Source organism: Hyla sarda, chromosome 3 (assembly GCF_029499605.1).
Source record: "Hyla sarda isolate aHylSar1 chromosome 3, aHylSar1.hap1, whole genome shotgun sequence".
Classification (NCBI taxonomy): Eukaryota; Metazoa; Chordata; class Amphibia; order Anura; family Hylidae; genus Hyla; species Hyla sarda.
The window spans coordinates 322,411,970-322,439,889 of record NC_079191.1 but is presented as its reverse complement, the minus strand read 5'-3'; the positions used below and the strand labels follow the sequence as shown (position 1 = coordinate 322,439,889).

The following is a 27,920-nucleotide window of genomic DNA, read 5'->3' as shown; positions in this document are numbered from 1 at the left end:
TTTGGGCCCATAGATGAGAGGTGGGATAGCAGCCCTCTATTCCACTCACTCTGCACGTATTAGAATTAATGGCTGTTTGTCTGACCTGGTACGATCAAAAATGGCACATTTTAGGCTGTCCCTTATCGTCGATGCTCTATGTCTTATGTATGAAGCACTGTGGCCATATGCAATCATCCTGATATAAAGGGTCTCCCCCACCCATCAGCTCCTTTGACGTGTTTAGCTTTCGCTGACAATTTACTTTTCTTACATTTCCAAATTTTTCCTTGCCAGCGCTGCTCTTTACTATTTGGACCTATTCCCATCTTAGTAATTTTAAGGTTAATGTGGATACGAGTGTTGCTATGAATGTTACTTTTCCCCAGACCATGGTGGATCTGTTGAGGAGCAATTTTTGTTTTCAGTGGACAAAAAAAAATCGATTAAGTATTTAGGTGTGCGAGTTCCATCCACCCTTGAGGACATGTCGCTCCAGCCTCTAGATTCGATTCCTATGTTATCACAAATGACTCACTTCATACTTTAGAATACGTGCTAAGCTGAAACATTTTCTGAAAACGCATAAAGCTACTCTGAGAACCTCTTCTGAGTTGCTATGTAAGGCCTCCTTTCCTACCTTAAAGGCTACACAAATATACGCCCTCTTACTTTCTCAGAAAGCTGAGAATCCTCTCCAGTACTGTATACTGTTGCGAAAGAGAATTGGGACCTACCTTTCTACCTGCAGACTGGAATACATCTATAATTTTATGTTACAAACTTTCACTTCTAGTAAGCTTCAAGAGACAAATTATTAGCTCCTAATACGTGGGTACAGAGTTCCCTTGGTCCATCACAAAATGTACCCTTTAGTCTCCAGCTCCTGCTGGTGAAATGGGACTGAAGAGGGAACTCTTAGTCATGTACTGTGGGGATGTTCACTCCTTCAACCATTCTGGCTAGGAATCTTAGACTTTATATTTAAAATTATGGGGGCTCGTATTGAGAATGATACGGCTCCTTTACTCCTTTCTATACTCCCAAATGCTACTAAATCTGTTACTAAATCACTGTATTGTCTTCTATTATTGGCAGCGAGGCAGGTTATACCCCAGTTGTGGAAGCCAATACACCCACCATCTCTCCTGGAGTGGTTTGCGGTGATTACACACCGTATGGAAGAATTGCTATGGCAACGATGGTCAAAGTTTTCACTGTCAGATTCCTATAGGACGATTTCTTCTTCCACTCGGAGTGTGACCTGACTGCACTGTTTTTTGCCATCTACAGGGTCTCTAGATGTTAAGAATCTTTTTTTTTCATTAGGCTCCTGGACGATTGCTCTGTTTTTGGCCTAGATGGGAGGTTAATGATCGATATTTGTTAATGTGCATATTTGACCTATTAAGCTTTCATTGTGGGAAATGCATCGACCCTGTTTTCTCCATATGGCTGACCCTCTTGTTACTTTGTTGAGGTGTTTGACCTAAATTTTTGCTCCCTTTTTCTTCCCTATTTCAGTATGCCTTCCTTCCCCTTTTATTTATATTGTGTATTTTGGAAAATTCAATAAAAACTTTGAATGGAAAAAAAAAAATATAGCAAAATCTATTGAAATTGTAAATTATAAAAAAAAAAATCCATAATATATATTAAAATGTAAACAATTTTCAACAATGGCATAATAAATAATAAAAAACACATACACACATGAAATACAGTTCACTAGCAAAATGTATATTCAGAAAATCCCTGTATTGCTCTGTTAAATATACCCAATATACCTTTAGCTGCAGATTTGAATGTCAACTAATTGACTGAACACAGCTTCAAATTTTTAGCATTAAATCCTGTGCAGGATACTGTACGTGTGAATAGACCCTTAACCCCTTGAAGGGGTATTCCAGGAAAAAACTTTTTTATATATATCAACTGGCTCCAGAAAGTTAAACAGATTTGTAAATTACTTCTATAAAAAAATCTTAATCCTTTCAGTACTTATGAGCTTCTGAAGTTAAGCTTGTTCTTTTCTGTCTAAGTCCTCTCTGATGACACCTGTCTCGGGAAATGCCCAGTTCAGAAGCAAATCCCCATAGCAAACCTCTTCTAAACTGGGCGTTTCCCGAGACAGGTGTCATCAGAGAGCACTTAGACAGAAAAAAACAACCTTAAACTTCAGAAGCTCATAAGTACTGAAAGGATTAAGATTTTTTTATAGAAGTAATTTACAAATCTGTTTAACTTTCTGGAGCCAGTTGATTTATATATATATAAAAAAGTTTTTTTCCGGAATACCCCCTTTAAGGACTCAGACAATTTTATTTTTGCATTTTTGTTTTTTCCTCCTTGCCTTCAAAAAATCATAACTCTTTTATATTTTCATCCACAGACTAGTATGAGGTCTTGTTTATTGTGCAACCAGTTGTCCGTTGTAATGCCATCACTCAATTTATCATAAAATGTATGGCACAACCAAACAAATACTATTTGTGTGGGGAAATTAAAAAGAAAACCGCAATTTAGCAAATTTTGGAAGGTTTTGTTTTCACACCGTACAATTTATGGTAAAAACATGTGTTCTTTATTCTTTGGGTCAATACGATTAAAATGATACCCATAATAACATACTTTTCTATTACTGTTGGGCTTAAAAAAAAAAAAAAAACACAAACTGTTAAACCAAATTAGTACGTAGTTAAAAACGTAGTTAAAATCCCCCTATTTTGAAGACCTATAACTCATTTTTCTATATAAGCGGCAGTATTAGGGATACATTTTTTTTCGCCATGATCTGTACTTTTTATTGACACCATATTTGCTTATATAAAACTTTTAACACATTTTTCATAATTTTTTTTTGGGAATAAAATGTTATTAAAAAAAAGCAGCTATGTTGGACTTTTTATTTTTTTATGTTCCCGCCATTCACTGTACGGTATCATTAACATTTTATTTTAATAGATGGCATATTTACGCATGCGGCGATACCAAATATGTATATAAAATAATTATTTTTACACTTTTTGCGGGTGAAATAGGGAAAATGGGACAATTAACGTTTTTGTTGGGGGAGGGGGTTTCTCACATTTTTTTTACTTTATTTTTTTACTTTTAATTTTTACACTTTAATAGTCCCCAAAGGGGACTATTTATAGCAATCATTCGATTGCTTATACTGTTCAGTGCTATGTATAGGACATAGCACTAATCAGTATTATCAATCATCTTCTGCTCTGGTCTGCTCGATCGCAGACCAGAGCAGAAGACCCGTGGAAGGCAGCGGAGGCAGGTGAGGGGACCTCCGTCTGCCATGCTGGATGATCGGCTCGCCGCGGCAGCACTGCGGGCGATCCGATCATCCATTTTAGTGACCGCGATGCTACAGATGCCGTGATCTGTATTGATCACGGCATCTGAGGGGTTAATGGCGGACATTCGCGCGATTGCGGATGTCCGCCATTACGGGCGGGTCCCTGGCTGCTATCAGTTAAGTACCAGCTCACCAGGACGTCCATTTACATCCTGCATCCTTAAGGGGTTAAAAGGGTTTTGCCACCAAGTGTCAGATTGCAGTGGGACCCCCCATAATATGAACAGAACTCCCAGAGCACCCATCTGAATGGAGCATCAGTGTGCATACTTGACCTCTGCTCCATTCAATCTCTACGGGACCTCCAAACAGCACTTTGCTATTTTAGGCTTTTCCATAGCACTGAATGGAGCAGTGTTTGAGTATGCTTCTTGCCACTCTTGGCGATCCCTGTTGTCTGACCTCCCAAAATCGGACACTCACCGGCAGAACCCCTTTAATATCATTGTGGACTAATGAGAATAAAAAGCTAAAACTATCTTTAAAGTAGTCTACTCAATTTATACTGCACATATGCAGTTCACAAATCAATAACCTGAGGTACAAATCTATTTAGAGGATAAGGAGACTGTAATGTGTGAAAAAACCTCTGTGGAATGATGCACATACAAGCACACCAGATGACCCACCAGAGTTAACCTGTTGTGTACAGGATCTCGGACAGAGTGTATGTAGGTCCCAAACTGATGAAAAGTGCAATCATCAATATAATTAGACTCATGGAGTCTGGTAGAATCCCGGAGTTCAGGAACTGGAGAAAGCATTCCTGTCTGAAGAAAAAAAAAAAAAGTATCATAGTAATCTAAACATTATAAATCATACAACAAAACAAAAAATATATGGACATTTAACTAATAAAAACATACAGATTAAAGGAGTACTCCGGCGCGCACTTTTTTCCTTTTATCCCGTCCGGGCTGCAAAATAAAAGAAAACACACTTTCTCTTACCTGCAAACGAGCCCCCGGAGCTCCGGTACAGGTGTTCTGTCCCCGGGCTGTATTCTTCTTACTTTCTGTTAGCCCGGCACGTCACACGGAGCTTTAGCCTATCACCGGCCGCAGCGATGTCCCACCTCGGCCGGTGATAGGCTGAAGCTCCGTGTGACGTGCCGGGCTAACAGGAAGTAAGAAGAATACAGCCCAGGAGCTCCGGGGGCTCGTTGGCAGGTAAGAGAAAGTGTGTTTTCTTTTATTTTGCAGCCCGGACGGGATAAAAGGAAAAAAGTGCGCGCCGGAGTACTCCTTTAAGTGAAGTAAATATCATTGATTATTTTGGGACTATAGCACAGATCAAAGAGCAGGCTTTTTTTTACCCTAAAACACTAACTATAAAAAAAAAATTCAAATAGTCTCCTGAAAAACAAGCCATGAGAACCTGAAAAACAGAAAAAAAAATTTGGGAGCTATAAAGAAACAAAATACAACAACCCCGAGCTTCTTAGTCCTGAGGTCTTCTGAGGTCTTCTGTGAAAGATGATAACATTTTCTACTCAAAGACTGGCAAGCACCCTTATAAAAGCAATACATGATTTACAGATCTCTCCATATATGCAAATAGAGAGATATTTGTCAGTTAGGGTAATGTACCATTCCAATGACTCGGAGCCCCTTTCCAACCAAACTTAGAATGACAACTGACTCAAAACAGCTTTCATACAAGGTATATGTAAGGTAGAACCAGTGGTAATCATGTACATATATTTAAAAAAAATAAATAAATAAATAAAAAAAAAAACTCTTACCACTTCTTCCATAGGAACCAAATGTTTGTTAAGTGGCTTTGTAGGGGTGCTGATGCTCTCCAGTGGAGTACTTGGTCGAGGCATTGGATTTGACATGCTGAGAGATGGGGCAGGCAATCCCTGAATAAAAATTTTTCCTACCTTTGTCATAAAGAAAGGGAAATACATTATTTTTCTTAGAGTTGCTAAAGAGTTTTGGTGACATTAAAGGAGAACTACGGGATTGAAAAATGCATCCCCTATCCTAAGGATAGGGGATAAGTTTCAGATCGCGGGGGGTCCGACCGCTGGGGCCCCCCCGATCTCCCGCACGGGGCCCCGGCTCTCTGGTTAGAGAGGGCGTGTTGACCATCGCATGAAGCAGCGGCCGACACGCTCCCTCCATGCAGAGCCATGGGAGAGCCGGAAATTGCCGAAGGCAGCGCTTCGGCTCTCCCATAGCAGTAAATGGAGGGCGCGTGTCAGCTGCCGCCTCGTGCGGTGGTCGACACGCGCGCTCTATGCAGAGAGCCGCAGCCCCGTACGGGAGATCGTGGGTGGCCCCAGCTGTCGGACCCCCCACGATCTGAAACTTATCCCCTTATCCTTAGGATAGGGGATAAAATTTTCAATCCCGTAGTTCTCCTTTAATAACAGAATGCAGATAGAACCAGTATAGTCTTTCAGTCTGGCCCTGTCAATGACATTGTCTGTTTTAAGAAGTTGTTGTTTTCCTAATTCCCAAGTGAAATCTTCAGAATGGGAAAATAAAATTAAAAACTGCCTTAAATAGCAGCTACTGTGTGTTATAGGATCACTTAATCACAAATTCTTATACATTTTATTCAGTACTCTGGTAAGCTGAAGATGTAAACTTTAAAGATTGCTACTGAATGTTTACCTGCAGTGTTTTTGTCACTATATGTTGGTCTGTAGAGATGTCATGTGATATTTGTAACCATGCTGCTCATAATAACAGGGAAGCTAAAAGAAAATCAAATTTTACTTAGGGCTTATAAAAGTAATGTATTAGCTCTATTTATTTTTACTGATTAAAACCACTGATTTTATTAAAAGGCTGGAGGCTCCATTAACATAAGATACCGTATATAGAATTTTTTTTACATATGCAAATTAGGTGCATCAGGTAGCCAACCAGAGGCCAGCACAGGTGACATAAGGTATGGTAAGGTACAATACTTCCTCTTCTTTGCTGTTTTGCGCTACAGATAAGTACCTCATATGTTTGCTCCTGCATATATTTATTTTTATTGTATTTCCCTTATAATGGATATTTTTCTCATTAATTTTTCATTCAAGCATTATACCTCTGTTTAATTTCACATACTTATGTTTTCTGTACACTCATTTTGGTTGATATATTTATTACCATTACGCATTCATTCCTTTTTCCTATCTTATTCATTTCATATAATTCTTGTAATTATCGTTTACCCCTTTCTCTCCTATACCTGCCGGTATCATCTTTATTTTTGCGTCATCTATTCGGCCATTTCCCTGCATCGCTGATTCCGGCAGTTGACAGAGTTCTCGCGATGCTTGCGCGCGCTGGTTATCAGCTGTTCGCGCTCCTTTTTCCCTCACTGTGACTAATCTTGCTTGTCAAATCCTGTCAGTCAGCGTGACGCACCATATCTCCGTCCTCCTTCACTTACATCCCCGGCTATTTTTGTGTAAAATTCTTCCCCCATACTTGTGAAATTACCAGTTTCCTCATTTCTTATCCTGCGGCACCACCTACTGGTGTTTTTCAGTATATTTCTATATATATATTTTCTGTCATATCTGGATTTATCTGCCATATCTATATATATTGTTCATTTTCAGTACCTCCATTTTCATTTATTTGAAGGCATATTATTAATATAATATTCTTTAACATTTTCTATAATATTGGTTACAATATTTACAATTTATATATATATATATATATATATATATATATATATATATATATATATATTATATATATTAAAATCTACCTATCCTCCTGCATGACGACTAATGAGGATTCTTCCAAGGTCACTGAGACCTCTACTTCTGAAATTGTTGATGGTAATACCATTCAATCTATGGTGGACATGTCTGTCCGTAATGCTATGTCCACTATTCCGGATATTGTGGCACAATCCGTAGCTTTGGTTATGGCTCATAGTAGACCTCCTATATCTCCCAAAGCTGGACCCTCTACCCCGTCGGATCATTTTTGGAGGCCTCCCATAAACTATAACTGCCTATAACCATTACCGGTCCTTCAAAAATATATAAAAAACCTAAAACGGTTAAGGACCAGGTTTCTCATGTCGCTTTTACAAAAAGCAAGCATATTCATGCTAAAATTTCGTATCTCGTACCCTCTACTCCTGAGGACCCCAAGACTGTCATTACTGACAGCTCTGGAATGCCCCATTTTGACCCAGGTCTTTTTACTTTATTTTTGCTTATTACAAAAACATACAGACAAAATACGTATCGCAAAAATATTATACACTCCCATATCCGCCACCCGTCAGGAAGGGAGAAGGGAAAATAAATAAATAAATAAAAAGAAGGTCTTCTTAAACATCCCCGTGCCTCATCCTCATGTCTCTCAATATTTAAGTGTTTGGTTGAGGAAGTCTCAAGAATAAATTGCGAGCCGAATGTCCCAGACCCACCCTCCCCCCACAAATTATCGATCACTCCAAATATGGATCCGTCCCTGGTTAAATATCTAAATAAATCAGGGAAGAACCACAAAAATGGGGTGGATCGTTCCTTCAGTACCATTCAGGACCGTTTTATGGATCTTCTTGGTCCTTTAACAAAAATTTTGGATCTAACTGAGGAAGGGATTACTTCAGGTACTCCAGTTAATTTAGAAATGTTAAAAGGTTGGGCACAAAGAGCCTTATGCATTTTTTGTTGGAGTTAATAATTCAATTTGCACTGAAAACAAACTGTCCATTCTTTTGAAGCTTGACCCTCAGCTAATCCACCTGGCTTCATCAGAACCTGAATCCCCCACGGAAGGCTTACCTTTTTGGTGATACGTTCATTAAAGAGACCAATAAGTACGTATCTCTCTTTTCATCTCTGGACAAAACCCAGACATCTCTCAGAAAGGTCTTCCAGCCTCATGTTTTTTTCCAAGGCTGGGAAAAAACGGGGCAAATTTCCCAGCCGCCATTACCAAGAAGGACAATATGTCCGTGCCCCTCCAAAACCCGACATATTCCCAAACCCTACTGCAACGTACCAACCCAGTCCTTTCTTCACCATAAGAGGAAGACCGTGGAGGGCCAGAGGACACCGTGGCTATCCCAGATCCAGACCCACCACAGGTAAGTCTTCAACTAATACCTTCTTTCCCACTTCCATTAGGAGGAAGGATTGCATATTTTTCCCCATGTCCGGACTATGACAACATCCGATTCTTGGGTCCTAAACACTATTCTAGGTTACCAAATAGAATTTATTTGCCTCCCATCCCAACCTCTTAATTCTCAACCAATTCATTTTTCAGAGAAGAACAAAACTCTAATAGAAATGAAAAATCAAGGAACTAAGTTCCAAAAATTCATTTGTTCCAGTACCCCTTCATTCTCCAGGGTTTCTGAGCAATCTCTTTCTTGTGAAAAAGAAAGATGGCGGTTACAGACCCGTCATAAACTTAAAAACTCAGAACAATTACGTGTACTATCAACACTTCAGGATGGAAGGCATCCATCTACTGAGAGATCTCCTACCAAACGATTGGTTAGCAAAAGTAGATCTCAAAGATGCCTACCTCTCGGTGCACATGCATCACATGTCACAACCATACCTCCAATTTTTATGGAAGGATCAAAAATGGCAATTCACCAGCCTACCATTTGGCCTATCATCAGCCCCATGGTGTTTAACCAAACTTCTCAAACCGGTTGTAGCGGTTTTAAGAGCCCGAGGTGTCAGTCTCATCATTTACTTAGATTACATCTTACTCATGGCTCAATCATTGACTAATTCGACTTCATATTCAGTGGACTGTCTCTACTCTCCAATATAGGCTTTATTATCAACTCAGAAAAATCTGTTCTTACCCCTCTGAAGGAGATAGAATTTTTAGGGTTTTTAGTAAATACCCAGTCTGTTCTCCTCAGCCTTCCTTCCAGGAGACGACTATTCGGAGAGAAATGAATTCTATATCTTTAACAAACAGACAGTTTCTCTTCGATCCATTGCTCGAGTAGCGGGTCTACTATCGGCCTCTATTCAAGCGATATTTCCAGCCCTACTGCATTACAGGGCTCTCCAGCATCTGAAAAAACAACACCTACGAAACGGACTGGGATATTCAGACGAAATAGCCTTAAAGGGGTATTCCAGGCAAAACCTTTTTTTTATATCTATCAACTGGTTCTGGAAAGTCTACTACTTACCCCCCCTGCACAGATCCCTCTCCCTGACTGCATTTCATGTTGTGAGTATGTATCAATAAAGAAGTTTTTTAAGAGAAGACTGGTGAGTGCTGATGTTTTTCTAACTCTCCACTGTGTTGAAGATTTGTAAATTACTTCTATTAAAAAATCTTAATCCTTCCAATAGTTATTAGCTTCTGAAGTTTTCTGTCTAACTGTTCAATGATGATGTCACGTCCCGGGAGCTGTGCATGATGGGAGAATATCCCCATAGGAACTGCACAGCTCCCAAGACGTGAGTCATCAGAGAGCAGTTAGACAGAAAACAACAACTCAACTTCAGAAGCTAATAACTATTGGAAGGATTAAGATTTTTTAATAGAAGTAATTTACAAATCTGTTTAACTTTCCGGAGCCAGTTGATATATAAAAAAAAAAGTTTTGGCCTGAAATACCCCTTTAACTCCAGATACCAAGGAAGAAATTCTTTGGTGGTTAGAACATCTCCAAGCTTGGAATGGAAAGACTATCTTCAATTCCGTTCCAGATCTGATCATAGAATCAGATTCTAGTCGCATCAGTTGGGGAGCTCGATGCGGTTCTTCTTCGACAGGAGGAAAATTGTCTCCGGAAGAATCGCTTTTACACATCAACTGTCTAGAGTTGTTTGCCAGTTTCTTCACTCTCAAAAGTTTTGCGAAGAACAGATCACACTGTTGCATCCTCTAACGGATGGACAATATCTCCGCAGTCAAGTATATAAACAAACAGAGGTAAAAAAAATCTTTGCTCCTGGCCAATATCGCAAAAGATTTTTGGCATTATTGTCTTCACAGAGACATCATCCTCAAGGCGGAATACTTACCGAGTCTTTCCAACATCATTGCAGATTGTAACTCCCACTTCCTTACGAATTCCAGCGACTGGCAATTGGACCCCAAAATTTTCAACCGTATCAATTGTCTTTGGGGTCCTCTCCACCTGGATATTTTCGTATTCCCTCTGAATCGCCAAGTTCATTGTTTTTACAGCTGGCGCCCCAATCCAGGACCAGAGGGTATTGACGCTCTTTTCCAACATTGGCCTTCGGACAATCTTTATGCGTTCCCCCCTTCATTCTGATTCCGAGAGTTCCTCTTCTCATCAAATCTCTAAGATAATCAGTGGTCCTTATAACTCCTTGGTGGCCAAGTCAGTCCTGGTTCCCTCAGATTATGGAGATGATTATAGATTTCGCTCTCGCCTACTTCCATCACATCCATTGCTACTTGGGAATTCCTTGGGGAATCCTCATCCTCTCATTACTTCCAACAATCTACATCTGATAGCTAGGTTTGTTTCGGGACAACAGACCCGGATTTTGAACTTTCAAGAACATCTAAAGAAATCCTCAGTTGCTTGGGACCCAGGTACCAGATCTGCTTACAGATCAGCCTGGAAAATTTGGACTCATTGGTGCATGCAACGGGGTTTGGATCCCGTACATAAACCTATGGGTCACATTATAAATTTTTTATCTTCATCTTTTTATCTGGGAAAAGCATATCGTACCATAAATGTCTACAGATCGGCTATCTCCTTTTATCCTTCCCCTATCAATTCTCTTTCTATAGGTAAACAACCCTTGATTTGTAATTTAATGAAAGGCATAAAATTCTGACGCCCCCTTTACCCAGGTATCAGTCAACCTGGGACGTTAATTTACTTTTACAATATATTAATTCCTTAGGTGATAATGATTATATTCCTCTAAAACTTCTCTCTCTGAAACTCACTGCTCTATTATGCCTTATTTCTCTTAAACGGATATCGGACATAAAAGAGCTATTGATATCTCTCATAGACAATATGTTCCTAACGGAGTCCGGTTTTCTATATACAGACGCACAAAAACTTCACTTCATTCAGTTTTTTTACCCTTCCTTTCTACAACAAAAACACCTTTGTGTAGTTTCCTGTCTTCAATCTTATGAACGACGGACTGAATTTTTTCGAAACCCATCGGACTCTCAATTACTAATTACTTTCTGTAAACCCTATCGTCCAGTTTCTTCCCCCTCTTTAGCCAGATGGATGAAACAGATTATGCAATTAGCAGGCATCGACATTTCTATTTTTGGAGCTCACTCATCTAGAGGAGCCATGTCTACAAAATTAAAACAATCTGGAGTATCATTATCAGATATCCTTAAAGCTGATAACTGGTCATTGGAGTCCACCTTTAAGATATTTTATTTTAGACCAGATCCCCATGTTTCTATGGCTATTTTCTGATTATGTTTTTAATTGTTTTTATATATATTTTTCTTGTTAGCTTTAAACTTGCAAAATGGAGCCTCCAGTCTTGTAATAAAATTGGAGATTTTTCTAGTCCTTATGATGGAAAATATAGATTTTATTAAAGACAGGAGGCTAACATTCTCCCTCCCTATACCCTACCCTTGTTATTATTATAATTTTTTCTTTTTCAGTATAATTTCTTCGCTTGGGAAAGACCTTCATTGGAGAAGACGATTCTCTTCCTTCAACATCTTCATTGGCTTTCCAGTTTATTCGATTGAAGACTTCTTCTGTTCCTTCTTCCTATAGGATTTCTTCATGGTTCCGGTTACAAGATTTTACCTCATCCATTCCTGTATCTTCATTGAGGATCACACTTCCTTTCTCCACCTATTACAGTTGGACTTATTGAGACTTTATAATTTTTTATGTCTTATGTTATATATTATTTTATTTGCATCAAAGAAGAGGAAGTATTGTAGCTTACCATACCTTATGTCACCTGTGCTGGCCTCTGATTGGCTACCTGATGCTCCTAATTTGCATATGTAATGTCTTTTTCTATATATCTTATGTTAATACCTTGCTGCTATTCTGAGTAGTAAAGAAGAGTTTGCAAAATGTTCGCCTCCTGTCTTTAAGAAAATCTATATTTTCCGTCATAAGGACTAGGAAAATCTCCAATAATTTTTTTGTTATGGTTTTGTTTTCAGATTGTAGCTTTTTTTTTTTTTTTTTATCCTATTTTCTGCACACAATTAAAAGCGTGGCCATCTTTTCTGAGCTGCTATTAACAGCATTTACAGAGATGGTTTACAGATGCCACATGGATCCTAGTAATCTGTACTTTGGGTTAGACTCATTGACTGCAAGTACAGCAGCTTCTTCAAAGTGCACAGAAGATGTAAGAGGGTGTCACTTTACTATTGTCACGCTATTTTTACATTTAAACAGGTTTATATTACCTATCTGCAGGACAGGTGTTTAGTGTCTGGTCAGTGGGGGTCAACTGTTGGGAACTCATCGATCACATGAACTAGGTTCCTGTGTTCCCCTGGTTGAACAGAGTGACATTTGGACATGCTTATTGTCGCTCTATTCAACTCTATTGGTTTGAAGAAGATAGAGGATTACAGAGTTTGGTTACCATCCTCAGACCCGTAGAGTTGAATGAAGCAGAAGCGGGCGTGTCCAATCACTATGCAATTCAACAAAGGAGACGGAGGGCCCCTGTTATCGTGATCAGCTGGGTTTAAGTGGTTGGGCCTCACTTATCAGCAATTCATTACCTATTCACAGATAAGTAATGAGTGTTCTTCATGGTAAACCCTTTCTCATCCGTGTATACAGATATTTACTTAGTCTCTGCACAATTTAACTTTATGGATAATAAAACTCACCCTTACAGCACCGGTGTAAAGAATCAAATTCCCATTGCTTTCCAACACAACCATTGTGTTAATACTCTACAAAATACACAAGGCAGTAGAATTAAGAGATGAATGATGCATGGTGAGTTTAAAGGTAACCTGTCACCTGGTTTTGGAACACAAACTAGAACATGATTTTGTTCCTGGGGTTTCAAGCATTACTATAATTAATTTTATTTTATTTTTATTTTTTTTACACGAGGTCCAGACATGTGAAAAGTTAAGATCGGACCAATTAGACCTAAAAACTTTTGACATGCTCCAAAACTGCTCTATATAAAGCACGACTTGTCATTTTACTCAAGAGTTCTGGCTTGCATACTTTCCTTCTCTTTCAGCACAGTTAAAAAGACCTGATGAAGCTGTGGAGCGTACACCCTGCCTCATTATATATAAATGAAGCTAGATATACTCTCCTTGGCTTCACTGACACAATGCACATGCACTATAAACCGGGGATGCAAAGTCATGACTCTGACCCTGAATAGTAAAATGTCAGATTGTATACATTGCTAGACCATGAAGGTTTCATGCAAGCAGTTTTAGGGCACTAAACTCCAGCTGCATAAAGACATGCTGGTAGTTTAGTGTCCCAAAAACAGGCGAAAGGTTCCCTTTAAGAAAAAGAAAAGAAAAAAAAGAAGCTAAACATACCTCTACAGGTGCAGCATCCTTTGCAGTTATGTTGGTAATAGAACCAAAGATGAGCTGTGATTTGTCATTACTCTCTTCATACTTCACCATCCTGGAAGCAAGTAACCAGACAATAAAAGTTTTTTTTTTCAATATAAAATCACAGACTTTTGGTGTCATTTAGCAAAAACTTTTGGTATGTAAGAGACATATTATATGTTTTTATTAGCTGGGTTCAGAGTTCAGACCCTATACAAGAAAGGCTACACCACACACTGTATGGAAAATGCACACCCAAACAAGAACTCCAAGATGATGAAAAAATCTATGCTTTTAGTATAGTAACCATCACATACAAAACAAACATTTAAAAACCAATTAAAAGTGTCCTGAACAAGGGACATTACACACTGAACTGGAGGCGGCAAGACGCTCTCCCTCCTGGAGCATGGTAAATGTTACAATATACATATAAAAATTCCACAGTACATGACATAAAAAATTAGCAAATAACACTGCTGTCAGGACAACAACATGGAATACAAAAATTTTATAAGATCCCTGGCAAACCCGTACCTGTAGTATAAATATATAAATACCTCATAAGAAAAATGTAAATATAAAGTGACAAGTGCCCAGGTATGTGCTGACACAATGTACACCCCCGGAATGTGGATCGTCGAGATGGAGGGACCCTGGCATTACGCCCAGACAAGAATTCTTTTCCCCCGCCACCATTGCCGCGAGGCTGCGAGTGCCCCCCAGGCAACTGATGTAGGTTGTCCGTTTGGACCCGATCCGGACGAGCCCGGAGTAACAACTCCTAGTGGAGGAGACAAAGAAAGAGGGCCCAAAGCTCCAGGATGTTGATGGGGAGACTGGCTTCTTGGGGAGACAAACGGCCTGAACCGTCCGATCCTGAAAAACTCACCCCCAGCCGAGGAGACTCGCATCGGACGTTGAGACCCACCAACGCAGCGGAAGAAACGAACATCGGAACTGAGCAAAAGGAACAGCTTCCATGGCCGCCACCATCCTGCCCAACACTTCCATACACGAACGGATGGCCACCGGTTCCGGGCGGCACAATAGGCGGATCCTGGAAAAAAGAGCACTCCGCTTGTCCAGTGGAAGCAGAACCCGAGCCTTTTTGGTGTCGAAACAAAGCCCCAGGAAGACCAGAGACTGGGAGGGAGAGATTTCTCCCGGTTGATTCCCCCACCCGAAACTGGTCATGGTCTGAAGAGTGATGTGGAGACTCTCCTGATTTTGTGCAAAGAACGGAGCTTTGATCAACAGGTCGTCCAGATTAGGGAGCACAGACACCCCCCAAGAGCGGAGGATAGCGATCACCACCACCCGGACTTTGGTGAAGACCCTGGGGTCTGTGGCCAGCCCGAAGGGCAGGGACACAAACTGAAAATGACCCGCAGGAATGGCAAAACCGTAGGTGTGCCAGGAAAATGGTTGTGTGGAGGTAGGCATCCCGAGTCCACCGAAGACAGAAATTTGCCCTGGTCCTTGGATGCAACAACAGAACAGAGATTCCATTCGGAAGTGCCGCAGGCGCAAGTGCCGATTGAGGAACTTCAGATTGAGAATTGGACAAACCGTTCTCCCTTTTTTGGGAATGACGAACAGATTTGAATAGAAGCCCCAAAACATTCCTGGGGCGGAATTGGCACAATGACCCCCTGTGCAAGGAGGGTGTGGAGCGCAGACTGAAAAGCTGCAGTCAGACTCGGAGAGCGGAGAGGAAGGGACCGGAAAAAACAAACCCGGGGAAAAGAACCAAACCTGGGGGCGTGGCTTGATGTGCTGGAAATGAGACGTGCGCCTTTGGAGCTCCGTCCAGGGATGGTATTTAGAAGGCATTTATGGCATATTATGGGAGGTAGATCCAGGGGAAGAGCCCAAAAACGTACTTCCGAAGGTGGCAGCTCTCTCCCGGTGCCCATTACCTATTTCTTCCAGCCACCTACCATCTCTGCTCCCTCACAAGTAGCAGTGGCACGGCCTAACCCGCCACAGACTCCGCCACAGACTCTGGCTAGGCTGATTTAATAAACTAAAGATGAATATCCTCCCACGCCTTTAGTATCTATTCTCCTGCATTCCACTTCACATGCTTAGGTCTTTCTTTAACGAGCTCTCTGCACTTCAGTCTGAATTTGTCTGGGCTCATGGTCATTCCAGGATAGCACGTCAAAGTAGCGGGAGACTTGGTGCTTCCTGATTTCTTGTATTACTCGGCTGCAGTGCTTAATCGTGTTTTAGACTGTTTTCATCGTAGTAAAGCCAAACAATGGGTCTCCCTTGAGGGCCACCTGGCTAATCTTGAACTTAGGTCGATACTTTGGCTCCCTACAACCCTGTACCCGATCCTACACTCTATTGTAGGGACTTATCGTACCTACCCATCTCGGCTATCACTTTCTTTTCCGGATGGTCCTCTTACCCTTCTCTTCCATAACTCGTCCTTCCCTCCGGCATTCTCTTCTCATGTCTTTCTCTCCTTCTTTTGGGAGGAAGGAACTACATTCTCTTCTCTATTAACGAACTTGGATCTCAAGTCGCTGTCTGACCTAGTGTCCCATGAAACTCTCTCTCTCCAACACATATTTTCCAATACGCCCAACTCCGTCATTTTTTATATCTCCTCTAAGTATGCACTACTCCTCCACCGTCCTCTTACTAAATTTGAATCTGTCTGCTCGTTGGCTTCCCCAACCTCCAGCACCATCAGTAGTCTTTATTCTCTAATTTTGTATTCATCTACAACAGAGCCCTTGCAGTTCCAACGTAGCTGTGAGAAGGAACTAGGCCATTCACTGTCTGAAGGAGATTGGAAGCAGGCTTTCTCTCAATGCCATCAACTCTCTACCTCTTGTAAGGCACAGGAGACCAATTATAAGATCCTGTCGAGGTGGTATACAGTCCATGCTCTTTTCTCTAAAATTTACTACAGTGTGGATTCAAAAGACCCTTGAAATCTTACTGCTCTCTATTTTACCTCTTAACCTGCGCAGGGGGGGGGGGGGGGGAAGGTTAATCTCATTCCTTTTATTTGCTGCTAGAGTGGTAATTCCCAGGAGATGGAAATCCCTAACTCCGCCGAAGTTGTCCTTCTGATTTCAAGAGATCTCACAATTGAGTCGAATGGAAGAACTCTTAGCGGATTCTCGCCGACAGGCGGAGAAGTACTTTGCTGTCTGGAAACCCTTGTCAGATTTCCTCTCCCTCCTCGAGGGACTATGAACTACTATATTTAGCTAATTGAAATGGCTTATGTGACTCTCCTGGCCCTTATTCCCCTAGCCCACCCCTCTCCCTTAATATTTGTTGATAATCTTATTTTATGCTTCGATTGAGTGCCACAGTGAGATGGGAGCTGCCATGAACTCGAGGTACGTTACTTTTCTTCTTCCTTGTCCTTTTATCAGATTTCTTTTTTTTCTTTTCTCATTTCTTACCTTCCATCTTATTTCTGCTCTTCCCTTCATATCCCACCCCTCTTTTAACTTGGAGACATTTGAACCCTTCACAATGTTTGGACAATGTAGATTACTCGTCTAGCCTTCTTTTACCGCATGTTACCTTTTGTATTTTATGTACGTTAGTATTCACTATTTCTCCGGGATATTATGGATGAGTCATGGATCCATCTTGTTTTTGACCGATTTCATTTACCTGCATGGTAAGATTCCTTTTGTGTGCTACACATGGTGGATTGTGCCGTGTTTAGCACTGTTTTGATATCTTTTTGTATTTCTTTTTTGAAAACATTAAATTTTTCAAAAAAAAAAAAAAGTATATATATGTTTAAAGAAGTGACGTCCCGAAGGGAATCCTGGACCTGCACCAACCAAAGGTCCGAAAGAGGGACAGGCGACCACCCACCTGAAAGGAAGGCTCGCGTGGGGGCGCCCCTTCAGGCGGAGGTAGGTTTGAGAGTACCTGGCTTGGCGGAGAAGCGTCCAGAACGGCCATCCTGCTTCTCGGAGGGGCACGCTTTGAAGGTAGGTGTCTTCCGAGACTGCGAGGCCACTGGTTTGTCTTGGAGGACCGAAACTAAGAGGGCTTACGGCGAGAATCGGTGCAACGCACCTTATTCTGAGGGAGCGGAGAGCTCTTACCACATGTAGCCTCGGAGATAATTTCATCCAGGCGTATGCCAAAAAGGCATCCGCTAGTAAAAGGCATCTCAGTGAGAGATTTCTTGGAAGCTGCATGGGCATTCCAGGCCTTTAATCACATAGAGCGGCGGATAGCCACCAAGTTGCCAGAAGCAAAGGCTCCAGAGACACCGAGCATAGATAATCCCCAGCGTTGGAAATCTGGAGGGCTAGGTCAACCAGATCATATAGAGGTGCCCTGGATAAAGTGCCTTGGTGAAGTTGGGAGGCCCAGGCTGACAAGGCCTTGGATACCCAAGTTGCGGCGAATGCCGGAAGCAAGGACGAGCCTACTGCTTCAAATGCGAATTTTGCTAAATTCTCAATTCGCTTGTCCACAGGGTCCTTTGCATAAGTGGAGGTCCCTTGCAAGAAGTGGAGGGTCTTTGCAGGACCCCTGTCGAGATGGAGGTCACTAGCAGAGGTGGAGGTCCCTTGCAGCATGCAGGGAGGAATAGCAGCCTGCAGGAATAGCAGCATGCACAGAGGTAAGAACACAGCAGAGAGCAGCTGAAGAGGTGGAGGTCCCTTGCAACAGCAGCGTGCCGGTGTGAGGGACTAGTGATGTCCCCGGCCAGAGAGCAGCCCCCCTGGGGAGTTTATAGCCTTCCATAGGTAGACAGGCCAAGGGGGAAGGAGACTCATTACCCCTGCAGCATTGCAGCGGACTGCGCGAACAAGTGGGGGGAGCTACCGCCAGGAGGACAGGGCCAAAGCCGCGGGCTAAATTAATAGCCGCCTGTCGGCCACAGCTCCCGCTCCCTGGAACATGCGCTGCCCAGGAGGAAGCACGGCCGTAGAGAGTGCCGCAGCGGAGGAGGAACAGGGCCCAGCGACAGGCGCACAGGCTGCCACAGACTGAGTGCAGGCAGAAGGTGGAAAGGGACGGCCATGCGACAGAATACTGTGCTCGAATAAAGAAAGCACCTCGCTGACCACTGCCATGCTGCTTAAAAGGTACAAGGGAGAGGCACCACTTGCATTTTTCCGGAGAGGGACTGGATTCCCAATAAGAACCCCTAACCCCCAAGAAAAAAAATCCCAGGACCCATTAAGGCATGATTGCGAAACCAGCAGCAGTAAACCAAACCATTCATTTTGTACACTGCAGATTTGGCCACAGTTTTGAACATGAATTGCCCCCAAAAAATTATTGTCTAGGCTATCTGGACAAGGTTTCAAAGCAGAAACATTGTCAATAAGCGACAATGTCAAATTTCAAATCCAAGGTAGGAAAACCTCTGCACTATGCACTCTGCACTCTGCAACTATGGTGCAGATTCACATTAAAAACTACTCTATATGTTGGCAGGATATTATAGGAAGAAGTATACTAAACTATTAATCTGAATAGTACCAAAATGGTATGTCATATAGCTAAACAAAAAACACGGAAGACAGGAATAAAAGGACACAAAGGAGCGCTCCACTCATGAATACAGTGAAGAGTCCACTGTATTGTTTGCTAACTTATCATCCAAACCTTTCTTGGCAATATAAAATGCTGCCTTCTTGAATGCTAAAAACGCAAGTACCAATTGTGCTTTTGCTGACAGTTTAAAGCAGTTATCTTAAAAAAATGTTTTTACTAGGTGAGACTACCCAAAAAGTAAAAGGTCTGCTCTGTAGCCTTCACTAAAGGAGGATGTTTATTTTGACATATATGTACCCTGCAGTTTGATTTTTTTTTTTTTTTTTTTTCAGTTATACCCACAAAAAGTGTAAATGCAGGAAAGGTAATACCTAACCAAAATAAGACGCGCTTCATAAAAATTTTTTTTTCCCCCACAACTGTACCGTTGCTTTTTAATATATGCCCTCTTTAGGTTCATAGGTGCATTCAATAGTGTTGCTATCCTACACTGAAGAATTTGTGACCTACCTTAGCTGATGCTGGGAATCTACAAGGAAGCATAGGAACTTCTGTCCACACAAATCCGTTGTGATAAATACTTTTGTAGCCCGAGAATTCTTTTCCCTGATTAAAACATTACCATACCATGCATTACCATCAAAACAAATCAGAATCTAACCATATATCTTTATGTTGGCTTAAGACCCATTATTTGAGCTGGTTTACCTTGAGTGTGTGATGGTTTCTGTCCAAAGGTGATCAATACAGAGTTCTGGAACAATTGGTTCAGTTTCTGCAGGGAGGAAATCACTAGAGGTGCTGTTGGGGGAATGGGAGGTTCCTAACCTCTTTGGTGATGGAGTGTAACTGGAGAAATTAAAGCGCTGTACACCAGAAAATGAATGCACTCCTAAGGCAGGTGAATGGGAACGGCTATAAGAGCAGAAAACAAAAGCAAACATGTGTTAAGTTATATTATTTATTCCGATTAGAGATGTAAAATTTCTGGAAATTTTGAAGCCACAAAAAAAAAAAAAAAATCATAATAATAATAATAAAAAAAAAATTCAGGAATAAAAAATGGAAATTTTAGAGATTTAAAAAAATGCAATGTGGAGTAGTTTTATAAATTTTTATTCAATATTATTTATTTAGAATCATTTCAATGCTGGATAAAAATAAACAAATTTACTAGTCAGCCAGAAAATAGGCAAACATCAGTGATGGGGGGAGAATATTAATAAGAATCAGATAGAGAAATGTCCATTTTGATCGATCCAGGACAGGAACAGTCAGCTACTGCAATACCAAAAACAGAGCCCATCCACAAGCAAACTTAACTGAAACCTTTTTCCCTGCAGCGCCCCTAGAGACAGAAATGCCTATTGCTTGTTTAAAATTGGCATTCTCAGTATTTGTATTCCAGGATTTGCTTGTCTTCAGATGTGACTGGAGAACTTGCAAAGATTCTCAGATGTCCTTAAAGGGGTACTCCGGTGAAAACCTTTTTTCTTTTAAATCAACTGGTGGCAGAAAGTTAAACATATTTGTAAATTACTTCTATTAAAAAATCTTAATCCTTCCAGTACTTATTAGATGCTGAATGCTACAGAGGAAATTCCTTTCTTTTTGGAACACTGATGGCAGTGCTCTCTGCTGACATCTCTGTTCAGTTTAGCAACCATGCATAGCAGATGTATGCTAAGGGCAGCATGGTGGCTCAGTGGTTAGCACTGCTGCCTTGCAGTGCTGGGGACTTGGGTTCAAATCCCACTAAGGACAACAATAAATAAAGCTTATTTTTATTATAATAACGTCAGCAGAGAGAACTGTGCTCATGATGTCATCAGAGAGCATTCCAAAAAGAAAAGAATTTCCTCTGTAGTATTCAGCAGCTAATGAGTACAGGAAGGATTAAGATTTTTTTTTAATAGAAGTAATTTACAAATATGTCTAACTTTCTGCTACCAGTTGATTTAAAAGAAAAAAGGTTTTCACCGGAGTACCCCTTTAATGAAGGTCTAAATGTTATATAGTTTGAATACCATGTTATAAACATTTTTTTTATCACTACCCTTCACTTCTTTTTGTTTAGTTTTTTTTTTTTTTTTTTAACGATTTTCCAAAAAAACTAAACAAAGGTGTTTTTTTTTCAAATTTCTCTTTTTTCTTTTCCAGGCAAGCCACTATGCCATGGCTGCACTTACCAGTACTACAATTACCAAAGAAAGAGTTTGCTGAACTTTATGTAGCAAAGACTGAATGCAGCACTGGCTTATAATAAATGTAGTAATTCCGGACTGAAAATAAGTAAAGCAAAGTATTTGCACCAGTAATAGTAATGGGACATACTATAAGAGAGGTTTCCCAGAACAATACAGATGTTGCAGCTAAACATGTATTTTATTATAAACTGGCACAGCCTTTTAGTGTGGTCCTTAAACTAAGGACAGGGATATCGATCTGCTGAGTGGTTCCCACCGAGTGGCGACAAAGTGATTGATTGCTCACAGCCAACGTTTCTATGCTGCTATGAGTCTCTGAGAGGTAATCCTAGTTGTGGGAACCAATATTGGTCCCTTCCAGTACTCAACACTGCCCCTATGTTAGCCGTATGCGTTCCTGCAGTATGGAATCCTCCTCCTGCAAAATGGCAGCTAGGAAACCTTGTCTCTCGGTAATCAGTAAATCTGACAGGATTCAATGGCACTCAGGATTCACAAACCATCACAAAAGGATCAAGACAAAATTCATCAAAAGGAGACACACACACACACACAACACAGGGAAAAAGGGGTTGGCACGCCATGAGGTCAAAAGCAAACAGGGGGGAAGGGGGGGAGATACCTTATGCTACAGAAGATATGGTGAACCAATCCAACAGAGAAAATGTTACATACATGTCATAAATTGAACAAACAAGACAAGGGACAACCTTATACAATTAGTCACCTGAGAGCAGCCATATTGGAAATAGAGGGGGAATGAGAGCGAGAATGGATGCTGGGAGAGCCCACCGAGCGACTCTGACTGTGGAGGGAGGAGTAGTTTTGAAAAGGAGATGCTGTTGGTGAATCTCCTTTGGACACACTACGCAAGTGAGCCGTCAGCGAGCTGTTCATCATCCCATGTTGTGGGGTACCCAACTGATCAGGGTACTTTAAGACTGCACTTTGTTCCTATATGTGGAGAACAGTAATAGGTAAATTGTTTAAAGACATTACAAATAAGATTGGTTTCTTAGTAACATACATTGTATACTAATTCTTAGTTAAAGTTTTAGACTCCAAGGGGAACTGGCCCCAACTAAATCAGTTGCTAGAAAAGCATGGACATTACAATTCCTATAGAAGACAATGTATTCCGCCGAAAGCCGGTGGCCAGAGCTAGGCCTTGCTCGGGCGGAAGTGGGGCTGTCTGACCACTGGGTCATTCCCCCTGTGGACTTGGTGTCACAGTGGTGGACGCCCAGCACTATGCCAGTTTTAGTTCAGGGACCCACTCTTATCAGGTGGCCTTAACATGGTGAGTGGGCTTGTATGTTTTTAGGAAAATGTACTATAACAATTTGTAACGTTTTAGAAATTATTCTGAAAAGCAATTAGATAAAGTTGTGGATGTGCGGCCATGTTCTGTTTCTCCATTTTTATATTCCATCAAAAAAAAATGTGTTCATTCTTTTGGCAGGTTAATTTCTGCGGTGGAAAGCTCTGCTGCTGAAATTCCAATGTGTGCACTATGCACTGACAGCAGTGGAACTCTGCTGCATTGGAATTTCAAAGCAGAAACTGTAGACTGTAAAAAAAAAGCTTGTCGACAGTAAAACCTTTGAGTATAATATGGCGGACTCTGCCAAAAGAATGATCATGTTCAATTCTGCAGAGTGCACAATGCAGCTAAATTCGATTGAAGACAAGGGGATACTGCTGTATCGGAATTTATGAATGCGCCATAAAATAAATATTTCTCAGAATACAAATTAACAGGATACACCCAGCCAAAAAGGAATTCTGGGAGATTTTAGCTTAAAGGGCAGCAAAACTGACTGCAACTGTGCACTGTAACATTTGTTTGCAACTCAGAATCAATAAAAGAGAAATTACTTTATTTATAATGAAGATTTATTCTATTTGGAAATTTTCAAATGTTCAAATAGTGAACACACACTTATTTTGTAACTTACAGTCCTACAAACGGTCGGAAACTTAAAGGGGATCCGGCTAAAAAAAATTTACGTGGCAATAAATAGAAGCTTAAAATATGTTTTTTTTTGTGTTTTTTTTTTTGTAAATAACATCTATAAGTGTTATTTTGCCATTTTTGAAATACAGGTGTTCCCCCACCCAGAAAAAAGGTTCTAACGGGCCTTTTTTTTTTTTTTTTTTTTTTTTGAGTGTCATCTGCTAGATGTGATGTTACCAATCCACAACATGACTGTAGGCTGTCCCTGGTCTCCAGTCTCTTCTACTGTCCGCCCTGTAAGCATGGCATGCAAATGTGTGGTTCGCCCCTTGTGGGTGTTTACACGGGTGGCCTTTAAATGTGTGGATTACAGAGGGTGGATGGGTTTGTAATGTGCAAGGCAACCACTCAAGGAGGCATGGGAGTTTTAGTCAGAAGGCCCAATGCTATTTTGCCCGAAACTGTGAGCAACTAGGTAAAGGGGGGTGCTGTAGCCATCAATTTTGGCCAGAGAGAGTACAAGGAGCGATGGGTAAAACATCTTATGACCATTTCATGTTTTTTTCTTCTTTTTTTGGTAAAAAGTTGCCAGATAACCCCTTTAAATGTATTTAAATGTAGCGGTGGACAGCTTTTTATATAATGTCTACTGCCAAGATAACATACATACACGGATAGTAACTGTAGCTTAAAATACAAAAAAGCCTAACACTTCTGTTTTAAGAGGGGGCCACTGAGTTAAACTAACAAATATGCCAGTGTTATTATTTACTTCTGTGTGTCTTACCTCAGATTTCACTTTTCTTAGAGCCCACACAGTATGTGAGCCCTGCACAGTATCATACGTCATCACTATAGAAGGGTCAGCATTGGTAAAAACTATTCTTAAAGTGTGGTCGGAAACATACTGCACTCGAGTGCTGCCAAATATACCTATAATCAAAAGGCAAGGGTTATTTTTAACTGGAATAAGCAAAAAGTAATAATCCAGGATAAAAGGCACTAAGATAGAAAAGTTTTCAAGCGACAGATGAGAACTACAACTCACCTCCTGATCTGCAGACTAGAGGGGTGATTTCATCTAAGGGATGCAACATACTGAACATGGTTGGCAAAGGCTCCCTACAATGTAAAATAATACATTTTTTGTCAGATACCACTTAAACAGGATGATTTATCATGACACTATGGGATGCTCTCATTCAAGATTCCACATATCTGAATACCCATTTCATTGAAGTATTAATTGTAACATACAGAAATATAAGGCTGGGTTCACACATTGTACAATCAAAAGGAATAGCAGCTGTCAGTGCACATATTAGGGAGATTTGGCAAACCTTGCGCAATGGATCAGTGGAGCAGTTGTCCATAGCAACTAGGGATGTAAGAAAAAAATCGATTCACGCGATTATCGTGATTTTTCATTTGGCGATACTGAATCAATTCAAAATATTTTTGAATCGATCCTTTAAGGGATGTGGAATTTGTATCTCCTGACGCCCGGGACAGCATGTACCGGGCGTCAGGAGATACAAATTCCACATTTGTGGAGCCGCGCAGGCCGGATCTGGGTGTATGGAGCGGGCTCCGACTCGTGCCTGCTCCGTACTCTGCAGCCCCCGGCTGATTTCAGTAGCCGGGGGCCGCTGATGCATCACCGCCGCTAATATCCAGCATGCAGAGCTCAGATGGGTGTATGGAGCGGGCTCCGGACTCCTGCCCGCTCCATACTCTGCAGCCCCCGGCTGTTCTCAGTAGCCAGGGGCCGCCGCTAATAGCCAGCATGTGGCGCTTAGCAGTCTGTATGGAGCGGGCTCCGGACTCCTGCCCGCTCCATACTCTGCAGCCCCCGGCTGTTCTCAGTAGCCAGGGGCCGCCGCTAATAGCCAGCATGTGGCGATCGCCGCGGCTGGCTATTAACCCTTTAGATCGCTGCTGTCAAAGCTGACAGCGGCATCTAAAGGAATCTGTGAATGCTCCCTGGTGGGCTAGTGGGGTGATCGCCCTCCCCCCCCCCCACCCGCAGCACGATCGCGGACGGGGGATCCACTGTGGAGGTAGCCGGAGGGCTTACCTCTGCTTCCTGCTGTCCCGTGGCTCTGTCATTGATAGAGCCTGGCTGGACCAGGCTCTATCAATAGATCGCAGATCAATGGAGTTCAATAGAATCTATTCATCTGTCTGAAGAATCTAATGATTCCTCCTAAAAGTCTAATAAAGTGTATAAAAAAAAAATTAAAGTTTTAATAAAAGTATAAAAAACATTGAGGGGCATTTACAAAGGGGTTTAGTAATTTTTTTCTGACTATTTTTGGCGCAAAATTGTCGCAATTGCGCCTACCCTATAAATTGTGCGACTTTCCCTAGCAAGAGCTAGAAAGTCAAATTTTTTGAGCGGGGAGGGTAGCGGGGAGGCCGTATGAGGAGCCCGGGCGGCTGCACTGTAATGTCAGCCTGGGCTCCTGCCCTGAGAGCCATAGGCTTTGGCTGTCAGGGCATGCTGGGTGTTGTAGTTTTGCAACAGCTGGAGGGCCACAGTTTGCAGACCACTGGTGTGTGGTCTGTAAACTGTAGTCCTCCAGCTGTTGCTAAACTAAACAGCTGAAGGGGACCGGCGAAAACGTTCACTTACCCTTCCGAGGCTCCAGCGACGATCGCTGACAGAGATCGTCGCGCAGCAGTGTCGTGCAGCGCTGGATCCTAGGGAAGCCGGTAAGTTGCTCAAGCTTCCCAACCAGGGTGCCTCCAAATGTTGCACGACTACAACTCCCAGCATGCCTGGACACCCTTTGGCTGTCCAGGCATGGTGGGAGTTGTAGTTTTGCAACAGCTGGAGGCACCCTTGTTGGGAAACACTGGCCTAAAACAGTGTTTCCCAACCAGGGTGCCTCCAGATGTTGCAAGACTACAACTCCCAGCAAGCCTGGACAGCCATTGGCTGTCCAGGCATGCTGGGAGTTGTAGTTTTGCAACAGCTGGAGGGCCACAGTTTGCAGACCACTGGTTTGTGGTCTGTAAACTGTAGTCCTCCAGCTGTTGCAAAACTAAACAGCTGAAGGGGACCGGCAAAGAAGTTCACTTACCCTTCCGACGCTCCAGCGACGATCGCTGTCGGAGATCGTCATGCAGCAGTGTCTCCTACGGAAGCCGGTAAGTTGCCCAAGCTTCCCAACCAGGGTGCCTCCAGATGTTGCAAGACTACAACTCCCAGCATGCCTGGACAGCCTTTGGCTGTCCAGGCATGCTGGGAGTTGTAGTTTTGCAACATCTGGAGGCACCCTGGTTGGGAAACACTGTTTTAGGCCAGTGTTTAGCAGCCAGGTTGCCTCCAGATGTTGCAAAACTACAAGTCCCAGCATGTCTAGACAGCCTTTGACTGTCCAGGCATGCTGGGACTTGTAGTTTTGCAACATCTGGAGGCACCCTGGTTGGGAAACACTGGCCTAAAACAGTGTTTCCCAACCAGGGTGCCTCCAGATGTTGCAAAACTACAAGTCCCAGGTTGGGAAATGCTGGGCATGCTGGGAGTTGTAGTCCTGCAGCTGGGGGCAGGGGACAAGCTTGTCACTTGCCCACACATCTCCTGCACCACACAACTACAACTCCCAGCATGTCCTTACTGTAAGGGCATGCTGGCAGTTGTAGTCGTGCGGGGCGGGAGATGTGTGAGCAGGTGATAATAAATGTACTAACCCATTTTTTTGTTTTCTTCTCATTTCAGATCCGTGTATCCTGTCCTGTGGACTCCTTCGGATTCGGTGGACTACTTCGATGACCAGCGTTTTTCTTTGTTTGATTTTAATAAAATGGTTAACGAGGGCTTGTGGGGGAGTGTTTTTTGTAATAAAATTTTTTAAAACCTGTTGTGTTTTTTTCTTACTTTACTAGACAGGCTTAGTAGTGGAAGCTGTCTTATAGACAGAGTCCATTACCAAGATGGGCTTAGCGTTAGCCACAAAAACAGCTAGCGCTAACCCCCTATTATTACCCCGGTACCCAACGCCACAGGGGTGTCGGGAAGAGCCGGTACCAACAGGCCTGGAGCGTCAAAAATGGCGCTCCTGGGCCTAGGCGGTAACAGGCTGGCGTTATTTAGGCTGGGGAGGGCCAGTAACAATGGTCCTCGCCCACCCTGGGAACATCAGGCTGTTACTGTTTGGTTGGTATTTGGCTGAGAATGAAAATATGGGGGACCCTATGCGTTTTTTTTTTAAATAATTAATTAAATATATTAAAAAAACGCATAGGGTCCCCCTATTTTCTCAGTCAAATACCAACCAAACAGTAACAGCCTGACGTTACCAGGGTGGGCAAGGACCATTGTTACTGGCCCTCCCCAACCTAAATCACGCCAGCCTGTTACCGCCTAGGTGCGCCATTTTTGACGC

General features: G+C 42.0%; 1 protein-coding gene across 1 annotated transcript in view; it reads right to left on the bottom strand.

Moving 5' to 3' along the window:
- Window positions 1-27,920, bottom strand: part of ANAPC1 (anaphase promoting complex subunit 1) — a 142,581-nt gene that overhangs the window by 90,757 nt on the left and 23,904 nt on the right. Inside the window, exons 6-14 of the mRNA XM_056567206.1 lie at window positions 24,578-24,651; window positions 24,317-24,462; window positions 22,300-22,526; window positions 20,074-20,280; window positions 19,876-19,971; window positions 13,840-13,930; window positions 13,156-13,221; window positions 5,097-5,237; window positions 3,982-4,122 (exon numbers count right to left, since the gene is read on the bottom strand). Coding sequence (XP_056423181.1) covers window positions 3,982-4,122; window positions 5,097-5,237; window positions 13,156-13,221; window positions 13,840-13,930; window positions 19,876-19,971; window positions 20,074-20,280; window positions 22,300-22,526; window positions 24,317-24,462; window positions 24,578-24,651 — 1,189 coding nt within the window. The remainder of the gene's footprint in view (window positions 1-3,981; window positions 4,123-5,096; window positions 5,238-13,155; window positions 13,222-13,839; window positions 13,931-19,875; window positions 19,972-20,073; window positions 20,281-22,299; window positions 22,527-24,316; window positions 24,463-24,577; window positions 24,652-27,920) is intronic.